Below are 24124 nucleotides of genomic sequence, written 5' to 3'. Positions count from 1 at the left end.
GTTTTCCCACTGTCGAGCAACGGCTGGATTATACAAGTAGGTAGTGTTGAACTTAGGCGGTCGAAGCTTTCCGCCCCTGCGAGAAGTGGCGGATGCAACACACAAATGAACGTAGCAACCATCAAATGGTGATCCCTTTCGGGGCGGATGTCACCACCTCTTATTACGCACATCTAACAGACAACTTCTAAATCTACTGCTGATCGCGAAGTAGCCGATTTGACTGTTTGTACGGCGTCGGTCAGTTGAAACTCAACTGACCTTATGGCAGGCATTGAGTTCGAACAATGACAAGTTGGTGGAAATTGCAGAAATCCACGAACATCCCATCACGCCAAGCCGTGTTTCCCCATCACATGCCCGTGCAGTGTGTTATCAGATCACTCACGATGAACACAATATCACCTTTACAAAGCCTCCCGTGAACTGCATTTAATTGCTCATAGAAAGCATCCCTCTTCACTATTTTGGAAGTCTATGTTGGTGCGTAACTGCTCCTTAACCTGCACCGAAATCTTAGAAGTCTGTCAGAAGTCGGCTCCTAGGTCAAGAGAGAGCGACTTGAATTTTCAGACTACAAAAGCACCTTGCCGCAAGAAGGAGAGGAATACTTATTATTTCGCTTAGGCCCAGAATATGCAGTTTATATCGCTGGAATCCCCGCTAAGATTGGAGAAAACGAACATTATGAGGACCCTCCCGCACATTCCAGAAACCAGTCATAGTCCGTTTTCGATAGCGAAGGGCCATTGCTTTGGGGTTGCCTACATTTGCCGCTTCTGTAAACTGATTACAAAATAAGTCTAGTTGCATCTGTTCTTTTTGACTTTGAAATTTGCGCGCACCACTTGGAATTACACCCTTTAAGTTGTTCTGACAGGTTCGATTTTTGTGAACTCATCATCATCAACGGCGCAACAACCGGTATCCATTCCAGGCCTGCCTTAATAAGGAACTCCAGACATATCCGTTTTGCGCCGAGATCCACCAATTCGATATCCATAAAAGCTATCTAGCGTCCTGGCCTACCCCATTGCTCCATCTCACGCAGAGTGTGCCTCGTCTTCTTTTTCTACCTTAGATATTGCCCTTATAGACTTTCCGGGCTGCATCATCCTGATCCGCCCGCCGTAACCTATTGAGCCGGATTTTATCCACAACCGGACGAGAGCACTTCATTCAAGACCGTAACGGTACACTACAGTACACTGTAGGAGAAATTGTGGTCAGCATTTCGCTCACCCGAGATTATTACCCCGATTTGACTCAGGTACTCATTCACAGCTGAGTCGACTGGTATCCGACGTCAAATCACGATACAAATCCCGCTGCCACTAGCAAGATTTGAACCGCGACCTTCCGTACGACAGCCTTGCGCTCTAACCCTTCAGCTATCCGGATCTATTTTATACGTCGCCCAATCTATCTTCCGGGGATTCCGAAATAGAGTTGTGGAGTTGCTGGCCTATCGGCTCTCTCTCCTGTTTTGCTGTCTAGCAGCATCCTGGTGGAGGTGTTAAGGTTCTTCTCCACACCAAGTTGTTCCCGAACCCCGACACCATTCTGTTCTTCTTTTGGAAGCCAGAGGAAGCACTTTTTAACGGTGGCAGCTCAGAGAGCCTTTTCAGGGTTAGTTGCGCATCCTCCCACACAACGTTGAGGGAGAAGCAGTACTGCTTGAGTTCGTGTCTTCGTTGGCAAAGTTTAGCCGTAACATTTTACGGTATACACCTACCGTAAAACGTTACGGTAGGTGTATACCGTAAAATGTTGCGCATGCAGTCCTTACAGCTGAGAGAAGTTTCCTCCTAAGCTGTTCGCACTGCTCAGAATCGTAACCGGATGGATTAGACTCGTCATACAAGACCCATCCATCGGCTTCGTTAGCCTTGGCTGCAAATAAAGGCCTAGCCGTTGCCGGCTGAGCTCTCATTGCTGCCGTTCGTGTCGAAAAGTTGGGATCGTCCGAGGACCGCTATCACTTCGGTTTCCCCTTAGCTACTGGTGCCCGATTTGGGTCTAGACTCAGTTTCTCCATTGATGAGCTTGGGGTTTTTTTTAAAAGGTTTTTGCTTTTTTGTTTCCTCATAATTGGCTGTCATGGCCTCAGTTTTATCGGGGAAAGTAAGTCGATCTCGGCAGAGCCCTTTTTTGCCAAGACGAGGCTAGTTGAAACTGGGGGTCGCCTGATATCGAGAGTTCACCGTTTTCGACCGCATCTTAACCCCTGTGACCATTCAGCACGGTAGTCACAACTTGGCTTGGTGTTTTAATTAACGCTTGGCTTCAGATGTCACGTCTCGTTTCCTGGAGAATCCTCCTTACTGAGCTCCCTCACCACGACAAGGTAGATAATCGTCGGGGGAGTAGGCCTGCCTTAATAAGGAACTTAAGGCATCCCGGTTTTGCGCCGAGTCCACCAATTCGATATCCCTAAAAGCTGTCTGGCGTCCTGGGCTACGCCAGCGCTCTATCTAAGACCTCGTCTTTTGTTTTGTACCATACCGGGCTGGATCGTCCTCATACGGATTAAGTGGCCCGCCCACCGCCAACCTATTGAGCCGAATTTTGTCCATAAGGTTATGGAATTGCTCTTGGGTTTCCTCGATATATAGACTACGGAAAGCTGCACGTAGGTGTTTATAAAACTCTATATTTTCAACCGTAATCCAATGTGGGATGAAACTTCCGTAATAACCGAATGGTTTCCCATTCACATGAATAACCATACCGCAAGAATCTAAGCTTAGTTCCGTTTGGGACTTAAAAGTTCGCGGTTGCAAGTTTATTATTGAAACCAATCCCGTCAATTTAACAAGTCAGAAATCGGAAGTTCGGCGGTTCAGGTTTGAAAGGTTTTGTGAATTTTTATGTAAGAATATTTGAGTATACGGTGGTTACAGTTGTACATAGCTTGTAGTGTATATGCGTTGGATACACGCAATATTCATTCATTCATTCATTCTTTTTATCTCTTAGGGAGGCAGTAATTTGACGTCAAACTAGCAACTGTAGCCTACCATACGTTTGTTAATAACAGTAGAATTTCCATCAGAATGATTTACCATGTTAAAACCTATATTATTGTAAAATTTTACGGACCTGGGATGATCTTAAGGAGGGGTTCACATTAAAGTTATAAAATATGATAAGATTTATTATTAACTTTATTTGAGCAGATATCGTAACAGAGATTATTTTGATGGCTTGTGCTCACGTGCATGGATCACCATAATTATTTTTGTACATTTTTCCGTTGGGTAGTTTCTGACAATGGATCATTGACATAATTGATCCCTTTCAAACCCCCGCACTCCGTCTCTCTACAACCAAGGTCAAAATTAACCTGCTTCCAAAAGTAGTAATCAAGTCCTTTCATTTGACACTCACATGGCTATATTTGTTGAACAAATATTTCCGCCTCCCTTTTGGGTATTTGGGGACCCTTCCTCCTGCAGTCTTAAATTCAACGTTGGGCAATATAACTCACTTCATACGTGGAGTTTATTCGCTTATGAGAAAAGTGCCTGTGACATGGCTTCCAATGTACGAAGTAAACAAGAAACAAATTAATGCACGAAACACCAAATGGAGAAAAAAGGAAAGGACTCGATGTTTCAATATACTACTTGCATATGAATTATGATTAAAATTAATCAAGTCAGGAACCGGACGCTTCAAGTATGAAAGGTTTTGTTGATTTTTTATGTAAGAGTATGTTGATTCCTGATGATTCCCTTTATACGTAGAACGTAGTGTATATACTTTGTATATTCCCGAGGGGTATTTTGAAGCCTAGATACTAAGTGCAGATTTTATCAAACTTTTCGGTTGAGAATGAGAATGCCTGATTGACCCCTTTCGAATTCGTGCACTCCTAATCTTTCTAACCAATATCAAAACTAATATCTGCTGCCAAAAGTATTACTCGAGACCGTTCATTTGATACCCCACTTGGCCATATTTGGTGAAAAGAATTCGACACCAATATTTTACGTGCCCGTTACCCCCTTAACTTCAAAGTACAGTAATATAATTTACCGCATGCGTGAGGCGTTCACAGTTCTAACTTTTCTACAAAATTTTCTATCAAAAGGTGTAACCATTTCTGGGAATAATGCCTGTGATAGACAGGCCGACGCACAGTGAACCGATTTTAATAAAATTTTGTTTTCAACAAAACTTTAAAAAGGGATAGCTATTTTCCCTTGCATAAGGTGTAAAATAATAAAATATAGTAACTTTGTCAACTTACTACATCACAGTAAAATTGAAATCACAACTGCTAAATAATCTCCGAAAATTTGCCCTCGTAGATCTTCAAAAATTTATTATTATTTCTCCATTACAATAATAAACCAGCTTATATGGCCTCAAAGCATAAATCAGTGACTCACTGGTGTTGAAGGAACTACTCCAATATCACATTCACTCCCACAAACAGGTAGCAACAAGAAAAACATGCAATTTGATAATAGGTAGACCACTTTTACGCAGGATATTATTTTTGGCCAATTCCTCGAGCACTTTCATCTCTGAAATACGTAAACCTACGTAAAATCTCGTATATAAATTGGATTTTGGTCAACAGAATTTTGATTTAAGCTGGGAAAATATGAAGTTGGAAACAAAATTCTTCTGAAAAATTGAAAAGCATGATTGAAGCTACAAGAGCACAGAAAGTGAGGAAATTTCGCAAGTCACGATCCACAGGGAGCAATGGCATTGTTAGATAACATCTCCTTGACCTTTCATGCTTGAAAAAATACTTGGAAAAGGCTAATAGAAGTGTAAATAATGCAAGTTGAAGTTGAATTTTAAAGCAAATGGAGATACTCTTCCTCGCGCGGATTCTTTTATGCTTTTAGGGAAATTACTCTGAGAGAATTTATTAACAGTGCATATTCCCCATACAATTTTACAAAACGTCAGATTAATGTGATATACTTTTTATTCAGAAATGAAGTTTTGAAAGGAAGGAAAAATCTACACCTTTATCGCCATTGAAATTAAAAGGCTGAAGTGATAATTCTACTGTTTACAGGAGAACTGCCCATCTTACTTAGATACATTAGCTGGATATTAGTTAGTAACGATTCACCACCTTTACCTTCCTTTCTTCTAAAGTCCAAGCAATATTTTGCAGAAGAACAGCTCACAGTGAGCCTGAGTTATTTAGATCTTAGGCCAGGTGCAGCAAAGTGCGAAACTACGCTTAACTTCCACCGCTGCCTGTTTTTAAGAAAGCGATCCACATAAGAGGGTTCCATTAGACAGAACAATGTATTTTTAAAAACCGAAGTATAGGTCGGTCCCATAGCATACACCAAAATACAAATGATAACGGACTGCAGATTACTCAATTAGCAGTGTCACACGAAATGGGTGTTGGAAGCACCTGGTTTGCGCGGAAAGCGGTCCACAAACATACATGGGCCTTTCCAGACGGGATCACTTTCAACCAAATTGACCACGTGTTGTTCGAACGCCACCACCTCTCAGCCTTGATGAATGTCAGAACATATAGGAGGGCCAATATAGACTAGGATCACGATCTCGTTGGCATGGTGCTCCGCGCTCGAACAAGAACACCACCGAGAATCCCCTTTGACAATCAGGTGAGAGTTGAAACTGAAGTCATTCACAACACAGCCCTCCACGATACCTATAAGAGGGAAATGGATGCCGCAATAACCGCAGTCAACAGAGGTCCTGGAGATGAAGCATCAACAAAACCACCTGAAGAACGTTATCATTGATACGGCCACAAACATACTTCGCCCCAGCCGCAAAAGAAGTCGGAACGGCTGATTTGACGATGAATGTAAGCTAGCTACGGACCGGAAGAATTCTGCATATCGAGTAATGATGCATTCTCAAAGAACGCGGGCACACGCCAAGACTTATCACGAAATCCGTCGAGCGGAGAAGTGGCTTCACAGACGGAAAAAGGAAGCCAGGGAGAACCACCAAGTTTGTGAACTCGAAAAGTACAAGGAGCAACTGCACCAGGCGCGCAAGTTTTACCAGCTAGTCAACAGGATGAAGCCTTACACACCTCGATGCTCTGCTCATCCTGCCGAGACAAAGAGGGAAATCTGATTTCCGACAGAATGGGCATATTGGAGCAATGGGTTGAGTACTTTGATGAACTACTGAATACCCAGAACATCGGCGAGTTGGAGATCCCGCCAACTGAAGACGACGGACAAATACTGCCACCACCAAGTATAGAAGAAGCAGTTCGTGCAATTCATCGGCTAAAAAATCATAAGTCGTCAGGAGCAGATGGAATTACAGCCGAATACGTTAAATATGGCGACCAATTACACCAAGTGGTTCATCAACTTGTGCTCAAGGTATGGGACAGCGAATCAATGCCTGACGATTGGCAACGAGGCTTTAAAGGGAGATGTCACACAATTCAGCAATTATAGAGGTATCACGTTGCTGAGTACCATCTATAAGATATTCTCCTCTATCTTGCTAGGCCGGATAGCCCCATACGCCCAGAACATCATTGGCCCATACCAAAGAGGCTTCACTCCAGGTAAATCAGCAACAGATCAGATTTTCTCTCTGCGGCAAGCGATGGAAAAACTGTAGGAATATGGACACCAGTTGCACCATCTATTCATCGGCTTTAAAGCCGCCCATGATAGCATAGCCAGGGTAAAAGTGTACACGGCCATGAGAGAATTGGGTATCCCGACGAAGCTGATAAGACTGACTAGACTGACCCTGACCAATGTGCGAGGCGAGATAAAAGCAGCAGGATCACTCTCAAGACCATTCGACATCAACAACGATCTACGACAGGGGGAATTCCTAGATCTCCTAGATGAATACTGAAAGTTAGTGCATGTATCTGCAACAGTGTTTTTTTTTCGTTATCGCTAATTGCACAATCTACGTTGAAGTGGTATTTAAGGACATATTCTCATAACGCTGAGATTGTCCTTATTAGTTTTCCAACTATGTTTCTCTCAGTCGTGTCCTGAAGTTAACTTATACTTCTAATAGTTTCGCTCTATGATCCACAGATCGCCGCGGAGAAAAGAGTGCTTTTGATGGCGGTCCAGTAACCGCGAGGGCTATTAAAGATGTCTGCCGCTGATCTCATAGGAAGCTCTGTGTTCGAAAAATGTGCCGCTAATGACGAAGCGTTGGAAGCTGCAGAAAGCGGCAAACGTTTCACCATTATCATTACTGCCCCAAGACCGTGTTTTCCCATCGCGCATCGAAGCTTGGTGTTGTCTGAGAATATCCGTTGTTGAGAAGCGAAGCGAAGATTCCAAAATCCAGTCATTAACCGTTGACGAAAGCAGAAGATCGTGGCAGAAAGATCAGCCCAATTTCAAGGCACGTTAACCGTTTCCAAAGCATAATCAACTTCGAAATTTACAAATTGCATTTATATGGTCCTCCAACCGTGATTTTCCCGTGCAAAAAGTAGCGAAGATTATAAAAGGAGCCTAAAAAGTTATGATAATTTTTCAGATATGTTTTCAGCATAAAGTTACTGCATAAACATTTAAACAATTTAAAGAATAATCATGTTTATTATTTTGTCCGCACCCATATATGCAAAAGGCGAGGGTAAAATTTATTTTCACCGAATATCGTCATTTGAGGTGTCAAATGAAAGGTCTCGATTAGTGCTTTGCAACTCAGTTCTTAATTTTGAAGCCGATTGCGAAACGGGAAAGTGAGGGGGTTATAAATGGGTCACAAAAATTTAGAGGCCATTTTCAGAAAATACCCACCAGAAAAATCTGAAAAATAGCGTCTATATGATATTCAGGCACCGAAATACCCCCCATACAGACATCTGCTAAAGCAAAGTTAATAATAGTATACTAATATATTTTTAAAATTTATTGCAAGGCCCCCTTAACTTCATCCCAAACCCGTATGGTCCTCGATTGCTTACAGTCGAGGAGTTTCGTAAGTTCGCCAAAAAGTGTCCGTTCAAATTGAGCACCCTGATAGGTCGTTATTACTTGCAGGGTACCGAAATCACAGCCACAGTAGCCGCTGTTTGATCAGCAATGGGGCCGACCTCCGACCATCGCGAAAATCGATCGGTGACCATCAATGGATCAACTAAATCCAGATGAGGCACCACAAATTACTGAAATAAATTCGTTGTTATGACCATGAACGTGTCGTAGAGCGGAGTGTATACACGAGCGGTTCGTGATTAGTCCTTATTACAAAGTCTGCTGTTTTCAACAAGTGTCAAAAATGCTTCACCCCACAATAAATCGCCAATAACTCGCGATAGTATAAGTTACAGTTCTTTACCGCTGTTGATAGTTTCCTTGAAAAAAGGCGAACGGGCACCACTATCCGTCTTGCAACTGACTAAAGGCCGCACCGATTGCCAGATGCGCCAGATGCGGTGGTTAGCATCAACAATTCTATGCACTTGTAATGTCTAACCAGCGTTGTGTTTGCAAGACACTCCTTACAGTCCTCGAAAGCTCTGAGCACCCCATCTGTTCACGTAATATTCGACTTGCGTTTTTGGTGGCACTGCGTAAATATTCCGCCAACGACTGTAACAATGTTACATTCCTAAGAATCGTATTAAATCCTTAAGTTTTGGAGTTTGGTTGTTTGTACTCTCGTATTGCCTGGACGCGAGGGTCTAGAGTTCGACCTCTTGGCGGCTTTGCACACGTTTACCAATCGTGCAAAATTACCCATGCATTCGACGGTTGTCAAAGTCATCACTTTGGTATCTTATCACCATTTTAGGGTATTATCGCAATTTGCGGTATCGTGATAATCGTCCAAATAACTTGTCGGCAAGGCAAATTACGCGGTTAACTTTTGAATCTCGCCTCAGTGCTGCTACATACGACTAAACCAAAATATTTACAACAAATGCTCAAAATTTCCTCCTTATTGTGATTGATGTTCGCATATTCGTCCTCCCGAATATCATCCCAGGAGCCATTTTCAACACGTCAACGGTGGAGGGCCGTGCAGCTGAGACTTTTTGTTCAGGATAAACCAGATGGAGTAATCCATCAGGTTAAGATCCGGCGACCAAACCACCTTGCCCTTCGGAGACAGCGATTGAAGTGTAAGTCCATTGGTGCCAAGGTGTTGAGTAGCCTACAGCTTCAGGACGTTCCGCGAAGGATATAGCTTACAGCTAGCGACATTGATGTTTGTGCAACCTGCAATTACTCCTCGTCCGGTTTCCCCCAGTAGTGCAGATCCCGGTCGTCACCATCAAGGAAATCAATAAAACCTCCAGAGATAGTAAAAACGTTACGTCAATTCCCGAAACAGCAAAATACAAAATTATCAGAAGTTTTTAGGCACCATGTATATCAGGTGAACGTTTGTTTTTATCAATTTGAGACTTTCTGGATTAAGCAGTACTACCAACTAACCATCTTTCTGTCATCAGAGAACTAGCCTGTAACCGTTTGACACATTACTTCGGGCTAGCTCTTCCGTTCTCCCGGGTTTGGAAGCCTTCAAATCAGGGAATCCATTTCACCAACGGAAGGGGAGGAGAAGAAGGGTGTTGTTAGTTCAGGGCACCCCTTGCCATCCGGTCCCTCCGCCCGTCGATTTCAATCTTCTTGGCAATAAGAGGAGCCCGAATATAATGCGTAACCCCACTCCAGCTACCAGCGCTCCTTGGCATCTCTCTGACAATGTTGTGTGGAAAGAACAAGGCGCTTACGATGCACCTCCTTATCAAGGATATCAGCCCATATTTCTGCGCCATACAGCAGAACCGCGATGTTCCCATAAGAAGACGTCTCCTAGTAGATATAGGGCCCCCAACATTCGCCATTAGCCGACTTAAGGCCGAGATTCCAGCTGTAGCCCTGTCCGCTGCTGTTTTGATTTGCTGGAAGAAGCTCATCTTCGATTCGAGCATTAAACAAAGGTATTTAATCGCTGGTTTTCGTCGTTCGATATGGACGCTTCTTCCTGGCCAAGATGACTAATTCGGTTTTTTTCAGCGCAAAGCTGAAACCATAAGAAGTCATCCATCGGCTTACTTGTCGTATCAATATGCCAAGTATGTTTTGCCCCTGTTCAACAGTGAGAGCAGCAACAAGTGTCGTAACGTCATCTGCATAATAGACCAGGAGCGACTCTTCGGGCAAATCGAGTCTCGGCAGACTATTGTAGGAAACGTTCTAGAGGTCCGGCCCTAGGATGGATCCCTGCGCTACTCCTGACGTGATTTCCATTTTCCTCTGGCTTAGTAGCGTCCCATGGAGCAGGGTACGATCTTTCAGATAAACCCTCAATATTCACAAGAGACAGCTTGGCACGTGGAATGAATTTTCTAATGTGCCTAGTATATTTGTCCATCTTGCCCTCCTTCAAGCAAGCGTTGAACGCCCCGAGCTGAAAGTCTAGCCGTTGGCGGAACACCAGTTAGTAAACTTCCGCCGGAATACCATCAGGACCTGGCGCCTTATTGTTTGTCATGGTGAGAACCGCTTCTTCTAACTCTCATAGCAAAAACGGAGCAATCCGCGTTATTGACATTAACCCGTATGGGATGTCCGGGGAATAATACCCGTACAATGCGGTCCATCTGATCGATACTTTGTATGCAGGGCTTCCGTGGAGTCCCGCTTTTTCAGGTGACAAGCCTATAGCCTATAGCCGTTTTGTTGACCAGGTTCTGCCAGCTGCGGGCTTTGCTTTTATTTATTTACACGGAGTCTCCTTTTTGTTAATATATAATAATAATAATAATCGTTGGCGCAACAATCCATATTAGATCAGGGCCTTAAAGTGTGTTAGAGCACTTCATTCAAGACCGTAACGATACACTACAGTATTACAGTATCCTGTAGGAGGCAATGTGGTTAGCATTGTGCTCGCCCGAGATTATTACCCTGATTTGACTTAGGTACTCATTCACTACTGGGTCGACTGGTATCCGACGTCAAATCACGATACAAATCCCACTCGCACCAGTGAGATTTGAACCGCGACCTTCCAGGCGACAGCCTTGTGCTCTAACCACCCAGCTATCGGGACACTTGCTAATATATACTCTGGCTTTATGGCGCATGCCCCCTCGTTGGCGTGTAAACGTTGTGCCAAAGGTCGTAGCTTATGACACTCCCTCCATAGGTCGGCAATTTCTGCCGTCTACCAGTGCTTAGAAGGCTTGTCACCTCTGGAGCCTTCCGGGGCATGGAAGCCTCACACGCAGTGGGGGGCCGGATTGATACACGCCGCCAAGTAGCATCAACCACTTCGAACACTTTGATGTACTGGTGATCACTTGCCGAGAAGTCTTCCAGGAATCGCCACCCGTCCACCGATAGTGTCATAGATTCCAACGCAAAAGTGATGTCAGGGATGCTTCCCTCGCAGCCTGCGCGCCCAAATGTTGGCGTGGATCCGGTATTTAAAACTACGAGCCCGGTTCTCGCCGCGATTTCCAGAATCCGTTTCCCTCTGGAGTCCGGCTGAGGCATGCCCTATTCAAGGGTCCTAGCATTAAAATCACCGCCTATCGGGATTTGCCCCTCCGTGCCCGAAACGACGTCCTCCAGAGCATCAAGCGGGGCCGAAAGTCCAGCATCCGATAAGTCAAGAAGCCATGAAGCCGGTTCCCTGTTTCGATACTACTCGCTGATTAACACTAGATCAGCCTTTACCTTCGCACAAGGAGCTAGTGAGCGATTCCACTCCGGTGCATATCAATTTAGAATGCAGATCATGCTATTTGCGCACTAGCCCTTTCTAGCTCTGTCCTAAAGATTGGACACCGTCCGGAGCGCGCAGTGTGTGCGACGCTCTCACCAAACGTCCCTGGATCACTGGAGAGAACGCAACTTTCTCTTCTATTGCAAGTCTTCGCTTGCCGACCTAGCTGACCGCATCTCCGGCATGCTGTCCTCTTGTTCAGTGCCTTGCAAGTTGCTGATGTGTGCCCGTAGTCCAGACACTTGTAGCACTTGATGGGGATTATCCGCCTTCGTACCCTGCATACTACCCACCCAATTTTGATTTTCCCGCTGCTAAGGAGTTTCCTCCCGTATTGCTCGGGGACTTCCACCGCGGCACTTAAGGCTTGCTTTTGAGTACAATGCACTGAACTTTTCTGCTCTTAAGCTTATATGTGTAGTATTGTCTGTCCTTCGTCTCCGCATCCTCTCCGTCCTCTGAGTAAATTTGTATTTTGTCTTGTCGATTTCTTCCTCTTTAATGGGAACAATGTGAAAATTGTTTTTCTCAAAACGTGCCCGTAGTTTGTCCACCAAGCTTTTGCTGCTTTTCTTATCATAGTCAACCATTGTTGCTTCTGGTTCTTTATCAGCTTCTAATGCCAAATTTGGAATATATTTTCGCTGCATCTGTCATCCGCCCATCCCTCTGACGTTATGCTTATGTGTTATGTGAGGCAGTTTACGCAAATCTAGCCTACGCCTCATTAAATTTCCAATGGGATCAAGTTGTTTACTCCTTCATTAACTCTCCAAAAAAATTATATATTTTTTTAGAATGATTATTTTGATGAACTATTAACGTATTGTGCATATTTACTAATTTCCACCGGTTGATAACACTCATTCATGATCGCCCACATACATACAGCACCGTCTTAAATCTGATATTTAGCAAACTTTTACTTAAATGCCATTTCCGTGCTAAAACCAACCCACTTGCCCATTCAAGTAACATTTCTAAAAAACACAAATAGGTAAACCAGTTGTTCCATACTAGTTTTCACGTCAGTAAATGCATACGAGTATGCTCTGTTGCTTGTACACATTCACGGAGGAAACTTTGTGCAATTTTATAATCATTTTAACAAAAACTTGGTATGGAAGTTAATGATTGTGTTGCCTCGAGTCGTGATCTTGCCGCCAATTCAAATCTCAAATTAACACGTTAACGCCCAATTAAAGTCACTTGGGTCGAAGCCAAAAACGCCTCCAAGCCGTTGCCTTTCTTCTCCAGATCTAAGCAGATACAATAGTCAGTAAAGTGGATTGTGGAGTAAGATACATACATATTCCGTTTGGAGGATTAGTGAAGGGGTAGCGCAGAAGATACACGTATGCTTGAAAAATATCTTATTCTAGACTGGTGCACCAGATCGGGATATTTGTCCCACTTTCAGACACAAATACAATTTTCCATCATTTGGCAAAGAATCTAGTAACATTGCGTAACTAACATATTGGAGTGAAAATTCTGCCACTTCCACGATACTTCAAGAAAGGTTTCAGTCCCTATCACAGCATCATCACAAGCAACATTGACCGTAAAATGGAAATAGCTTCAATGTTATGGTACTTTTCCCATAAACATCATGAAAGGGTTTCAGTTTAATCCATCAGACCACAGTGCATGTCTGGTCGGTGCAGCGCGGAAAACTTTTGTCTGCGAAGCCTTGATTGAATTTATCAAAGGTGTTGGCTAGCCAACACCTACGAATCCATACTTTGTTTGCATTGGCCTTGCACTTTAAATCTCTGAAGAAGTTTTGCAATTGGCAGTCACAATAGTATTGGATTTTTTTGCATTCACACCTTACACTTCTCCCATTTCAGACGTACATGGATACTACAATATATCTTCCATATAACACTCCAACGATGACCATATGGTTAGTACTCGTATCTGGTACGTATCAACGGTATTCTGTCGGTTGTGCTTTTGTTGAAGTTGTAGTTTTCAATTTATGATAGAATACAAGGACAACCTAATAATGTAATAAACGAGAAGCTTGTGGCTACGCCCTAGTCTGTTGTCAATTCACGTCCTTGAGGATGAATGCAGACGGTGATAAGAGAACATCATGACTATGAGAAGGGCAAATAAGGTTTCCTTTTCGGGTTCGAAGGAAATTGTGTCAAAGATGTTTTCCAAACTAGGAGTGACATACTTGATGAAGTTAGATATCAATTTCTCTTATTATATAAGGCAATACATATAGTATGTCCTTATTCAAGCATGTCAACAGAATGAAAGGATTCTTGTGAATAGCAGAAACACCAACGAAGATGTTATTGCTAATGTATGATCAAATTTTCATTCGACTTAGATATATCATCTTTTTTAAGCCAATAAACTTCACCATGAATTGATATTCTCCAAACAATCTTGAACCTTATTTCCCTGACACGAAGAGAAAAGAGATGAGTTGGGTAACTACCGAACACTCACTATCGAGTATCAGCCACAATAGATATTTATTTATCAAAGATAGTTTCTGTCAGAGCAAATTGATGGACATATCCTTGCTCTATTGCTCTAATTTCCGATGAGAAAAGCTAACAGTAAATATTCGAATCTGTAGAATTTAGTATTAGATGCATCTGCAATCATTATTTCAGACTATATCGTGTTCAGATGCACACTTTGTAAATTAAATAGACATCTGACAAATTGAAGCCTTGAGCAAATACCAATGAAGAAATAAGTAAAATCAGATGTTTGTCCTTACTTATTGCAAGGACTCTTCTCCAATTATTGGAAATTTGAGGTTTGTATGAATCTCCGTATCCTCAATGCATGGAAGTGCATAATCTTATGCTGATGAGAAATCCATTTCTCAAGAAATTCAATGCACGAATTGAACATGAGACCCATTAGTATATTTAAATTAGTTTAATTACGACTTCCGAAAGAAAACAGATGTTTTCTCCACATCCATATGCAACTCCAACAATCCAACTTCGGCGTTTTGATCTCAATACGACCAGATTGTTCTAGATTCTTCAGATATTGGATATGAATATCGCTAGCAACTGCTTTCGATTCGGAGCGTTGACATTTTAAAATAAACTTAGAAATCACAGCTTAAATAAATTTATTGATATAAAGTTGGGGAATAATTAGTGAGACTCTCTCAAAGCTAAAATTTTACAATTTTTCAATAATTCGTTTAGATTGACTGAAAATTCATTGTCAACTCAACTTTTTAAACTTCAATTATTTTTCACATTTCATTTCCACGGAGAACACCGGTGAACACCCGGAGCTGCGTTCGCCATCATTTTGCGAAGCGAACGCGACGTTGATTTAGGGCGCAGACGGGCTTCAGCCTGGATAAGGAATCAGCCTTTTTGTGTCCTCCGATCTCGAACTGGAAGCAAGGATCCACTCTGGACAGAAGCCACTGTGTAAACCTGCCGATGATTGTGAGGCAATACTTGAAACCGTACGAGTTTTGCAAAAGGCCTACGATGTCGAGGTGTATGGTGTGGAACCGCTTGGTAGTGCGGGGAAATGAGCCCACTTCTTTTCTTACATGCCTGGTGACCTTACACTTCTGGCATGCGATGCACTCTCTGGCGCAGGAGTTGACGTCCTTATTCATGGAGGGTCAGAAGTATCTTTCGGTGATTGGCCGATTTGTCATCCTGTTGCCTGGATCCGCTAAGTCGTGAACTGCGTGGATCACTTCCTTGCGAAAGGTGGCCGAAATGAATGGCGGGTCCCCTTCCCGGGTATTCGCAGCAGAGAGAGAAGTTCGAGCCGAAGATGGGAAACTCCCGAAATTTTTATTTGGGGTTGGATTTGAGGCTCTGAAGCACTGCGTCATCCTCCTGCGCCTTGGCGATAGCCGAGAAGTCGAGTGAGACGGGGACCTCGGAGACACGTGACAAAGCGTCAGCAGCTATGTTGCCCATGCCGGACACGTGCTGTATGTCTGACGTAAACTGGCTTATAAGGCTCAGGTGTCGAGCTGACGAGGGGACGCTTTGTCGGGCTTTTGTTTTAAAGCATACGTGAGAGGCTTATGGTCCGTGAACACTGTGGCCTGAAGTTTTTAATGCTCAAGTAGGCGGCGAGCAGTTCTCGATCGTAGGTGCTGTAGTTCCGTTGAGCGGGGTTCAACTGTTTAGACGAAAAGCTCAACGACTACCAGACTTGATTAACCTTTTGGTGAAGAACAGCACCTACTGCGATGTCAGAGGCATCAACAAAAACGGCTAGGCGTGCATCTTGTTGAGGAAATGCCAAGAGTGTAGCATCAGCCAGTTGTCAGGGTTTGTCAAACTCGCGGACAGCCTCTTCAGACCCCACAATCTCTCGTGAGTCTTTTGCTTTGGGGCCAAACAAGTACGCGTTCAAAACGGACTGGTGTTGGGCAGCCTCGGGCGGGAAACGACGGTAGAAATTTAGCATGCCCAAGAACCTCCGCAACTTCACTGTTTTCGGACGCGGGAAGCTTGCACCTTGTCTGGGTCGGGCTGTATTCCGTCAGGGTAAATGAAGTGGCCGAGGAATCTCACCTGGAAAAACTTGCATTCCTCAACGTTTAGGACTAAATCGGCCTCAAGGAGACGTTGAAAAATACACTCGAGATGGGCTAAATTCTCAGACTCTGAGGAAGAAGCGACGAACCATCACCATCCATCATCCAAATAAATACACGAAACAGAAGTCGAGGTTTCGCAGGACCGAGTGAATGAACCTTTGAAAGGTTTGGGTCGCACTGCACAACGCGAAAGTCATCCTTGTGAACGCGAAAAGTCCAAAGGGTGTGCATATTGCCATCTTTGGAATGTCTTCTGGAGCTACAGGGATTTGGTCATACGCCTTGGTTAAATCCAAAGAAGCGGCAGTTTGCGAGATGATGCGCAAAGTCGTGGATGAGTGGAATGGGATATCGATCAGGAACCGTCTGTGCATTTAGCCTTCTATAATCCCCATAGGGCCGCCATTCGCCGTTTGACTTAGGGACCATATGGAGTGGGGAAGATCAACAGCTGTCCGAAGGTCTGCAGATACCCTGTTGGGTAAGTTGCTCGAATTCTTTCCGTGCAATAGCCAGCTTCTGGGTTGGTAGAGGACGCACCTTTGAGAAGATAGGGGAACCAGTGGTGTTAATGTGGTGCTGCACACTGTGCTTCATTGGTTTAGAGAGACAACATTCGGTAGTAATCTGGCTGACCTTTTGGAGGAGTGCCCGAACACGAGAGTCAGTATTGTCCTCCAAAAGTAAGGAAAGATTGTTGTTGTTGTGGTCAGATGAGATTCTGCCTGATGAATTAGGATTGGTTTTGGGGTCCATATGGGACCTGTTTTGCAAGTCCACTAGCAACCCATAGTGAAACAAGAAGTCTGTGCCTAGTATGGGGAAGCTGACATCCGCCAGGATGAATCGCCATGGGAACGTCCGACGCAAGCCAACACTCACGTCCACTTGCCTGTAACCGTAGGTATTAATGCGCGAGGAATTTGCCGCTACATGTTTCAAAGGTTGTGGGAATAGCCGGTGGTGCCAGGGTATGGGAAGAAACGAAACCTCCGCACCGTTATCAACAAGATAACTGCGCCTGCTGAGAGGGTCATAAACGGGGCGCCGCGCTCTGGGTGGCCGCGCCAGGACCCCCCGCGAACCTAGTTTTTTGAGGTAGGCACGAATTTACACGGGAGCGTACATTTCGTAGCTTTTTTGCCGAATCTGCGATGGTACCAACAAATGCTTGGGTCCGTAGGCTATCCTGACGACCTGCTACCCGATCACCCTTTTCGGGCGGTAGACCGCGAGCGAGCTCGCGACCTGCTGCCTGAACGCGGAGCGTCCAGCGTCGCCCTCATTTCCGCCATGCAGGCCACAGGAGCGGCGATATCACGCTTCAGCTCGCCTATTTCTTCTGAAGGCTGTTGAACGGTCACTATCGTGGGACGCGCGTGCATCTCATGCACCTGCAGCGGCTAGCACGCGAGGAGGTGCTCTCCGGAAGTCGTAGCAGCCAGAGCGACTTTATCAGGTTGTCGTCGATCTTCCTCCCACCCAATTGCCTCATTTCGCGAAGCAATTGGCTGGGAGTTCGATCGCCCAACGTCAAACCTTCTAGCAAGTTATCCAGCTTAGCTCACTCACTTACGGACAGGCGCTTAATTAGCTCCGTTTTGAATACATTCCGTTTTGACAATGTCTGGGACGCGCACAGCGCGGGCGATCACCTGAGGGTCCGATGGGCCTGCCCCGTCTTTGTTGTCCAAAGACATGAAAATAGCTAAGTTAAACGGTGCGAGATGAGTCGAGGAGGCGGCTGTACCGAATTTGAACAGAACCTAATTTTACGACGGCAGACCGCACCCCCAAATGCCCGTCCCAAATCCAAAAGAAAAACACACTTCAGCAAAATCCACCGAAGTACCCCGGAGCGGACGCTTGACGCGCAGACCAAAAATAAAAAACTCGCCACGAGAGCGGAACTCCAACGACGAATTTTAAAAAGAATATCGGCGTCGTCTCTTGCGGCGGGTCTATATTTATTTATGCTTTAACTAGTAATTCAGGACAGGGAAGTAATATGTCAAAATTTTACAACTTAAAAAAAAACTTTTTCCCTGCGGCGGCTTGCACTGACAGCACTTTTAAGGTTGGGGTTCCTGAGCGTGCGGATGATCCTTGTCGGCGGCTCCGGCTCGCTGGGGTGACGTCGTCGAAGTCAGCTTCCGCTTCTTAGAGGCTGTTGGCTCAACGGACTGATCAATGATTTCATCACTAGACATCGGGGGCACAAAAGAACCAACGGAATTTTCCGCGTCTTCCAGTCGGTGCTGATACGGGACGTCCTCTGTAGAATTCAACTACGTGGCGGCCACGGCCACGACGACGGCATTCCAGGAAATGAATTTCTTGCGATCGCTCATTCGAATCCGCATTGGCGGTGCTGGATCGGGCTCCTTCTGGCGCACAGTTTAGCCACCATTCGTCGTGTTCGCAACGAACGGCACACAAAAAACAGCCCGAAACTGGCCCTGCGGCGATGTCGGCTCTCGCTCAAGTCCTGGCTGCGCTGCCTCGCTCTACCTGGGCACAATCGTCGCAATTGCAAATTTCCGCACAAACCTGCCTTTTCTCCTCGTTCCAATCAATCGGGAATTTTATTCTAATTATTCTCGAACCGGGCGAGTTCTTCGGGGGCACCAATTTAATTAAGACATTTTATTTATTTTACAACTTATATTTACAATTACTATTTTAGTTTTAGATAAAATACAAATGAAGTCGACCAGCCCACCATATTCAATTATTTCACAACCTAAATTGGTTGTCAAGATCTACTATGCCACGGAGAACACCGGTGGTGGCATCTGTCAGTCGAACAACATTCGAAATAAATTTGCTAACCCTGCGGCGCCACAGTATCCTTAATGCATGGAAGTGCATAATCTTATGCTGATGAGAAATCTATTTTTCAAGAAATTCAATGCACAAATTGAACATAAGACCCGGCGGAATATTTAAATTACTACTACTTTGAAGATAAAATAGATATTCTTTCCACATCCATATGCAATTCCAACAATCTAAATTCCGCCTTTTTAAGGATTAATTTATCATCTCACATATTTTATGTAGCCATATCAACAACGAAATAATCGGGTTGTTATAAATTAGTAGAAATAGTAGAATAAATGATCTGGACGAGCCGACCCTACCATGAAATGGGACAAACGCTAAAGTAGAAAAAGACGACGAAGCAAAGAAAGAATAAATTAGAGTGCCGGTTTTGAAATCCTTGTTACTCATCCTTAAGGTCATCCTTGTGAAGCAAACTCTTATTAAAATCGTCTGCCTGGCTGTCACACGCTCTTTTTTCAGAAACGGCCGTACGGATTCAGACGAAATTTGGTGACAAGGTGGGAACTGTGAGCGCCCACATACATATGCAGTAAGGCACATATTACACGTTGAGTCCAACGGTGGTTCTCATATATGCAAAATGGGAGTGTACAATTTTTTGGAGTTGGGTTGGATATCAAATGAAAGGTCTTAATTAATACCTTTCGAAACCGGTCTTAGTTTTGACATTTGTTGGAAAGGCGGGGAGTCGAAAGTGATGATTTCTTTAACGGATTCATTCTCAGAAACTTCTCAACTGAAAAATCTGACTATTATTTATTTTTACTAGAATTTACTACAATTACTAATAAAGCTACAATAGATCAAATTTGTCTTTTCCCTGAAAAATTTCTGCAACCCTCAACACTAAATATCAATGTCACGCTAAAGTGAGTAGTTTGATATGCTAAATATTGGTGCATTAATCAACCTGCATGAGAAATCCGTCGCAGTCGCCGACATGCTGAACGAGTGCCCTTACGGCCGACTGATGGACCAGCTCATCAGGCAGCTACTGATAAATGATATAGTCAAGCTGAATCACTTGCTGACGGATTTAACGCTTGACGACCGCACCCTCAGCCAGCTACTTCGGGAAAAGAAACAGCTGGCTATAGAGAAGATTGGCTTGTACTTACTGAAGTCTTTGTATCCTCAGCGGTGTAGGGTATCAAATGAAAGGTCTCGACTAGTACTTTCCGAAACTCGCATTAGTTTTGGCGTGAATTGCTAAGTGCCTGAGTAAAGAGTCAAAATGTACGCACTTAAAGTGAGACAGAGCTCATTTTCGGAAACTACCCATCCCAAAAATCCAAAAAAATCAGGAAATTGCGATAAGATGAAATCTAGGCCTCACAATATGTCCCATTCAGACATCTGCTCAAATAAATTTACTAATAGTACATTACTAACTTTTAGAAATTGACTAAACCCCCCCCCCCCCCCCCCCCTCATCCTAGGACTTCACCAGCACAGAGGACAATATTTCCTATGCACGTCCTAAATTTCGTGGAAATCTGGCCATTGACGCCAAAGTTACAGCAGTTCAAACTTAGCAATTTCGCACGAATTTACTACTTCCAAAGCCATGCAAATAAGATGCTGACGTCATAATTAGCGGGAATAATTGACATTCGAGTGAAATATTAAAATTCCATTCATGAAGAATCTATTTCTCCCCAGCCTTTTTAAGGTTCTGTTTGCAAAACAAAACAAAAATCGGTTGTCTGCCTGTCTGTGTATCTGTCTGTCTGTCACACGCACTTTTCTCAGAAATGACTATACCGAAATTTGGTGAGAAGGTGGGAACTGTGAACGCCCAGACATGCAGTCAGTGATATCCTTCTACGTTGAGATTTAGGTGGGTCCCCATACATGTAAAAGGGGGTGTAAAATTTTTTTTCACCGAATATAGTCATGTGGGATATCAAATGAAAGGTCTCGATTAGTACTTTTCTAAACCGGTCTTATTTTTGTCATTTGTTGGAAACGCGGGGTGTGCCAGGGGTGGAAAGTGATGATTTCTTTAACGGACCCATTCTTAGAAATTACCCAACCGAAAAATCTGGAAAAATTCATGAATCTGACTCTATATGGTGCCCAGGCCTCAAAATACTCGCCATATCGATATCTGTTCAAATTAAGTTAATAATAGTATATTACCATATTTTTGGGAAAATTGAGTGAAACCCCCCTTAAGTTAATCTCAGAGTTATAAAAGTAGTAGTATAAAATATAATATGAAGCATACTATTTCCAAGTTTGATCAAAATCATACTATTAGTAACAAAGTTACAGTAGTTCAAAGTTGACTTTACTGTGTAAATATCGATCGCGTATATCCTCATTTCGGATGTGATCAAAACGTGTCACGCGACTAGTCCAATGAAACATCTTAGTCCCCATTACCGCAAAGCTCCGTTCATTGTCTTTTATAGTAGGCCAACACTCAGATGTATAGAGATACGTCGATCACAAAGAACACCGGTTGTAGAATGCCACTTCATTCAGATTGCGTTAATGCGTGGAGCAATTTCATTACGCAGTTCTCCATTGGCTGATAACATTGACCCGAGATATTTAAATCGCTTAGTTCTGGGCAGGTCACCGCCGTTGACAGAACTGAGCGATGTAAATATCTCGAGTCAATGCTATCGGCCAATGGAGAACTGCGTTATGTTCCTCACATAAGAAAATACGAAACCTTTTATATCTGAAGCGTTAACCTTCCGGTTTCCCGACTTGTTTAGATTTTGGGATAGCCCTCCTTATAATGTCGTCTCCGGCCACTCAGGATGATATCAACCAATTAAATTATGTGATTAAAATTTCTAATATTATTTCTGTTTCCTTATCGATGAAACACCGCTTTGAATATCACAAAACGAACCATGATAAGAACTGAGATCGCACCGTCACTATCCGTACTTTACACCTATTAGCTTTTTCAACTTTGAGTTTTCTTTGTGACAACTATCAAAATAATTACATTATTTTCCACACTCGTTTCCATATATATTCGACAAGTCGTTATTTGAATATGTCTATTAGATATAATCCAATATTTCTACAAATTCCTTATTTTTTCTATTCCAGCTTTTGCTTAAGACGGATCGAAAATGTCTTCTCGGAATAGTGCAACCATAAGACTGAGTTTACATTATTACTAGCGGAAAAACTTCCTGTAGCTTCGACACCTATTTGCATACGAACGGAGTATTAAGGCTTAATAGCATTCGCAACCCTTCACGATGGCCTGTAGCGTGCAAGGAAAAGTTTGTACGAACAACAATAATACGATAGTGAGTGTTTCAATCATGGAGCAAATTCCTAAGGATATGAATACGGCGCAAGTTATCATTGATGAACTGCGGTCTAAATGTCGGTCGCAAGCTGAAGAACTTATGAAGTGGAAAAAAGCATATGCCTTGCAGGTAATTATAGCGGGTTTAGATAGATAGTTTGCGGTCATTACAAATTTTCCCAATTGCTTTCCAGATGCAACAGCACTATCGGTATCAAAAGGAGAAAACGGATCAAATGAACACTCTGACGAGTCAGCTCCTACTCCTGGAATCTCGTCTAAAACGGAAGCAGAAACAAGTCGCCGGAATAATTTGCCAAAGAGAGTTGACAATTATGCGCCAACAGAAAATAATAGACGCTCTCTCAAGTCGGTTAGTGGATCACGGCCTAGACAACCTTGATGCGACTTACACCGATTTCGACTCCCTCAATGACTCTGATTCAGCTGTAGTTTTAGAAGATATTGACTCAGACTGCAACTCGTCTTTCATAATGCGTCGGAAAAGTGGCGGAAGTGACGTCACTATAGTCCGGTCAATATCGGATGCCATTGAAACGAATATGAATAAATATTCCGGTGCTAGGCGGACTAATTGCTTCCTGCGTCGTCCTGATATTCTCGAGACAGTCTATAGTGTAGAAGAAGACCCCGAACCTTCACAACAAGCCGATGTTTCAGAGAAACGCGATAAATTCAAGAAACATTCATCGAAGGCGATTTTAGATCAATCACTCGATGGTCAATTAGCCGAGCATCCGGATGCGAGTAAGAATGGATCGGAACCACCAGGGGTCAAACAATCGCATGTCACGAATTTCAATCGAGTCATGTCCAATCATCGATCGGTTACTAAGCCCAAGGATGTGAAATATAAACGAATTAATAAGGCCAAGTCCAAAAGTCTGGAGGAGCTCAGAGGCAGACTACGGCATTGGGTCGAGAAGGGTACGACGGGAGATATGCCAGGCAGTCAGCTTGCTATTAACAGCCAGCTTCCTCAAACTGCGCAGAGCTATGCGTGACATTTGCTAAAAAGCTCCCATTCGTTTCCTGATCGGCCTGAAGGAAGATGCAGCTTCTAAAGATCGATCAACTTTTGTAATTATAATTTGAAATTATTCACGGCTGCAGGGGTGAGATGTTCGACACTTCCAGACCTAGTTTGGTACTCGAATTTTAATTGATGAATTTTATATTAGTTTGATATTGTGATTATTATGGTATTTTAAATAGGATGGAAGTTCGTCAGAATATCTCAACTGTGCAGACCTAAATATCTTTACACTTTTATTTTTGTGATCATATTTTAGTTCCCTTTGGAAATGAGCCTAGGAACCATTCTAGAATCATTTTGGTTACCTTGTAGTGAATTATTTCTTTTTATAAAGTTTGAGCTTGTGAATTCTATTTTGACTCCTCGAAGGGAGCAACGATGGAAATAAAATTTATATTCGAACGAAGTTGTTATTACTATCCGAAATTTGCTAAGAGATATGTATCCATTTACTGGGAGAGATCACTAAGGACGTGATGTTTTCAATTCATATGTCTGCAGGTGTATATACTTTCTAAGCAACATAGGAAGAAACTATAGAATAGGCATATAAATAGCATGTGTCTAATAAGTGAGGTAGATTTGTATTCAAATAACAAAATCTAAAACAAAGAAAATAAAGCGAATTTCTAAATCAAGTACAAAAGTGAGAGTT

General features: G+C 43.3%; 1 protein-coding gene across 6 annotated transcripts in view; it reads left to right on the top strand.

Annotated features, from left to right (window-relative positions):
- LOC119652405 overlaps positions 1-23871 on the top strand; it is a 421555-nt gene extending 397684 nt beyond the window's left edge. For all 6 annotated transcript variants that reach the window (XM_038056518.1, XM_038056515.1, XM_038056517.1 and 3 more), the window contains 2 exons: positions 22205-22542; positions 22607-23871. In XM_038056518.1, the coding sequence (XP_037912446.1) occupies positions 22360-22542; positions 22607-23437 (1014 nt within the window). In that variant the 5' untranslated portion in view covers positions 22205-22359 and the 3' untranslated portion in view covers positions 23438-23871. The remainder of the gene's footprint in view (positions 1-22204; positions 22543-22606) is intronic.
- Positions 23872-24124: the final 253 nt, after the last annotated feature.

The sequence above is a fragment of the Hermetia illucens genome, chromosome 3, assembly GCF_905115235.1.
Source record: "Hermetia illucens chromosome 3, iHerIll2.2.curated.20191125, whole genome shotgun sequence".
Classification (NCBI taxonomy): Eukaryota; Metazoa; Arthropoda; class Insecta; order Diptera; family Stratiomyidae; genus Hermetia; species Hermetia illucens.
This window is presented reverse-complemented; position numbering and strand designations above follow the sequence as displayed.